This window comes from Etheostoma spectabile, chromosome 5 (assembly GCF_008692095.1).
Source record: "Etheostoma spectabile isolate EspeVRDwgs_2016 chromosome 5, UIUC_Espe_1.0, whole genome shotgun sequence".
In the NCBI taxonomy this organism is placed as follows: domain Eukaryota; kingdom Metazoa; phylum Chordata; class Actinopteri; order Perciformes; family Percidae; genus Etheostoma; species Etheostoma spectabile.
In genome coordinates, this window is record NC_045737.1 from 36,407,632 (window position 1) to 36,408,515 (window position 884).

The 884-nt window shown below is 46.2% G+C and overlaps 1 protein-coding gene across 2 annotated transcripts in view; it reads left to right on the forward strand.

Annotated features, from left to right (window-relative positions):
- Positions 1-884, forward strand: part of armc8 (armadillo repeat containing 8) — a 16,980-nt gene that overhangs the window by 1,868 nt on the left and 14,228 nt on the right. For both annotated transcript variants that reach the window (XM_032515245.1, XM_032515246.1), the window contains exon 2: positions 161-237. In XM_032515245.1, coding sequence (XP_032371136.1) covers positions 161-237 — 77 coding nt within the window. The remainder of the gene's footprint in view (positions 1-160; positions 238-884) is intronic.

Sequence of the window (884 nt, forward strand, 5' to 3'; positions counted from 1 at the left end):
TGTGTGTGTGTGTGTGTGTGTGTGTGTGAGTGAGAGAGAGTGTGAGAGAAACTGAGCAAGATACCATCTCATAAACTTTCTAGTAAGTTAGCTTCAGCAGAGAAGTGTGTATGCCAGTGAGAGTGTGACTGATGTTTCTGTTATATTTGCCCCCACACAGGAAGTTACTGCCACTAGTCGCCATTATGTTGACAGACTGTTCGACCCCGAGCCACAGAAAGTGCTGCAGGGCGTCATGTAAGTCCAGCGGCGCACATGTAAACATTGTCTTCTTCCCTGATGCAGGTGGAGGTAAACTAAGCCCGTCCTTTCAAGTGGTTGACCACATTTTGACGACTTGATTCAGCCGGTGTGTTTCAGCACAGTTTCTTTCACGACTAAAGTTCCTGTGCTGAAACGTGCCGGTTGATTGAGCGTGACCTCTGTGTATACACGCGCAGGCTTTCATGTGACAATCTATTTCAAAGTGCATCTGACTCATCACTGGGACCACATCACTCTCTCACTCTCTTGTTTTCAACGTGGTGACCTGGAATCTGACCATTTCATCGTTATTTTTAACTTCTGGAGGGACTAGCTCTGGTTACGGCTGGTAGCGTTCCCCCAGCCAGCCGAGCACCTGACCAACTTGACTGCCTGCTACAGCTGTACTTTTCCATCCAGCCTCACTCACCTGCTACGTGATATCAACTGGGCTTCCTGCAGAGGAGAGGAGATGCTGCATGGACAAAACAAAGTGGGGTGCAAGGAAATTAACTGGCTCATTTGGTCTGCATCAACATTACATGGGGCATTTCCTTGATGTAAAGCTTAAAGCTCAAATTTAAATTCAATTTTATTTATAGTATCAATTCATAACCAGAGTTATCTGGAGACCCTTTACA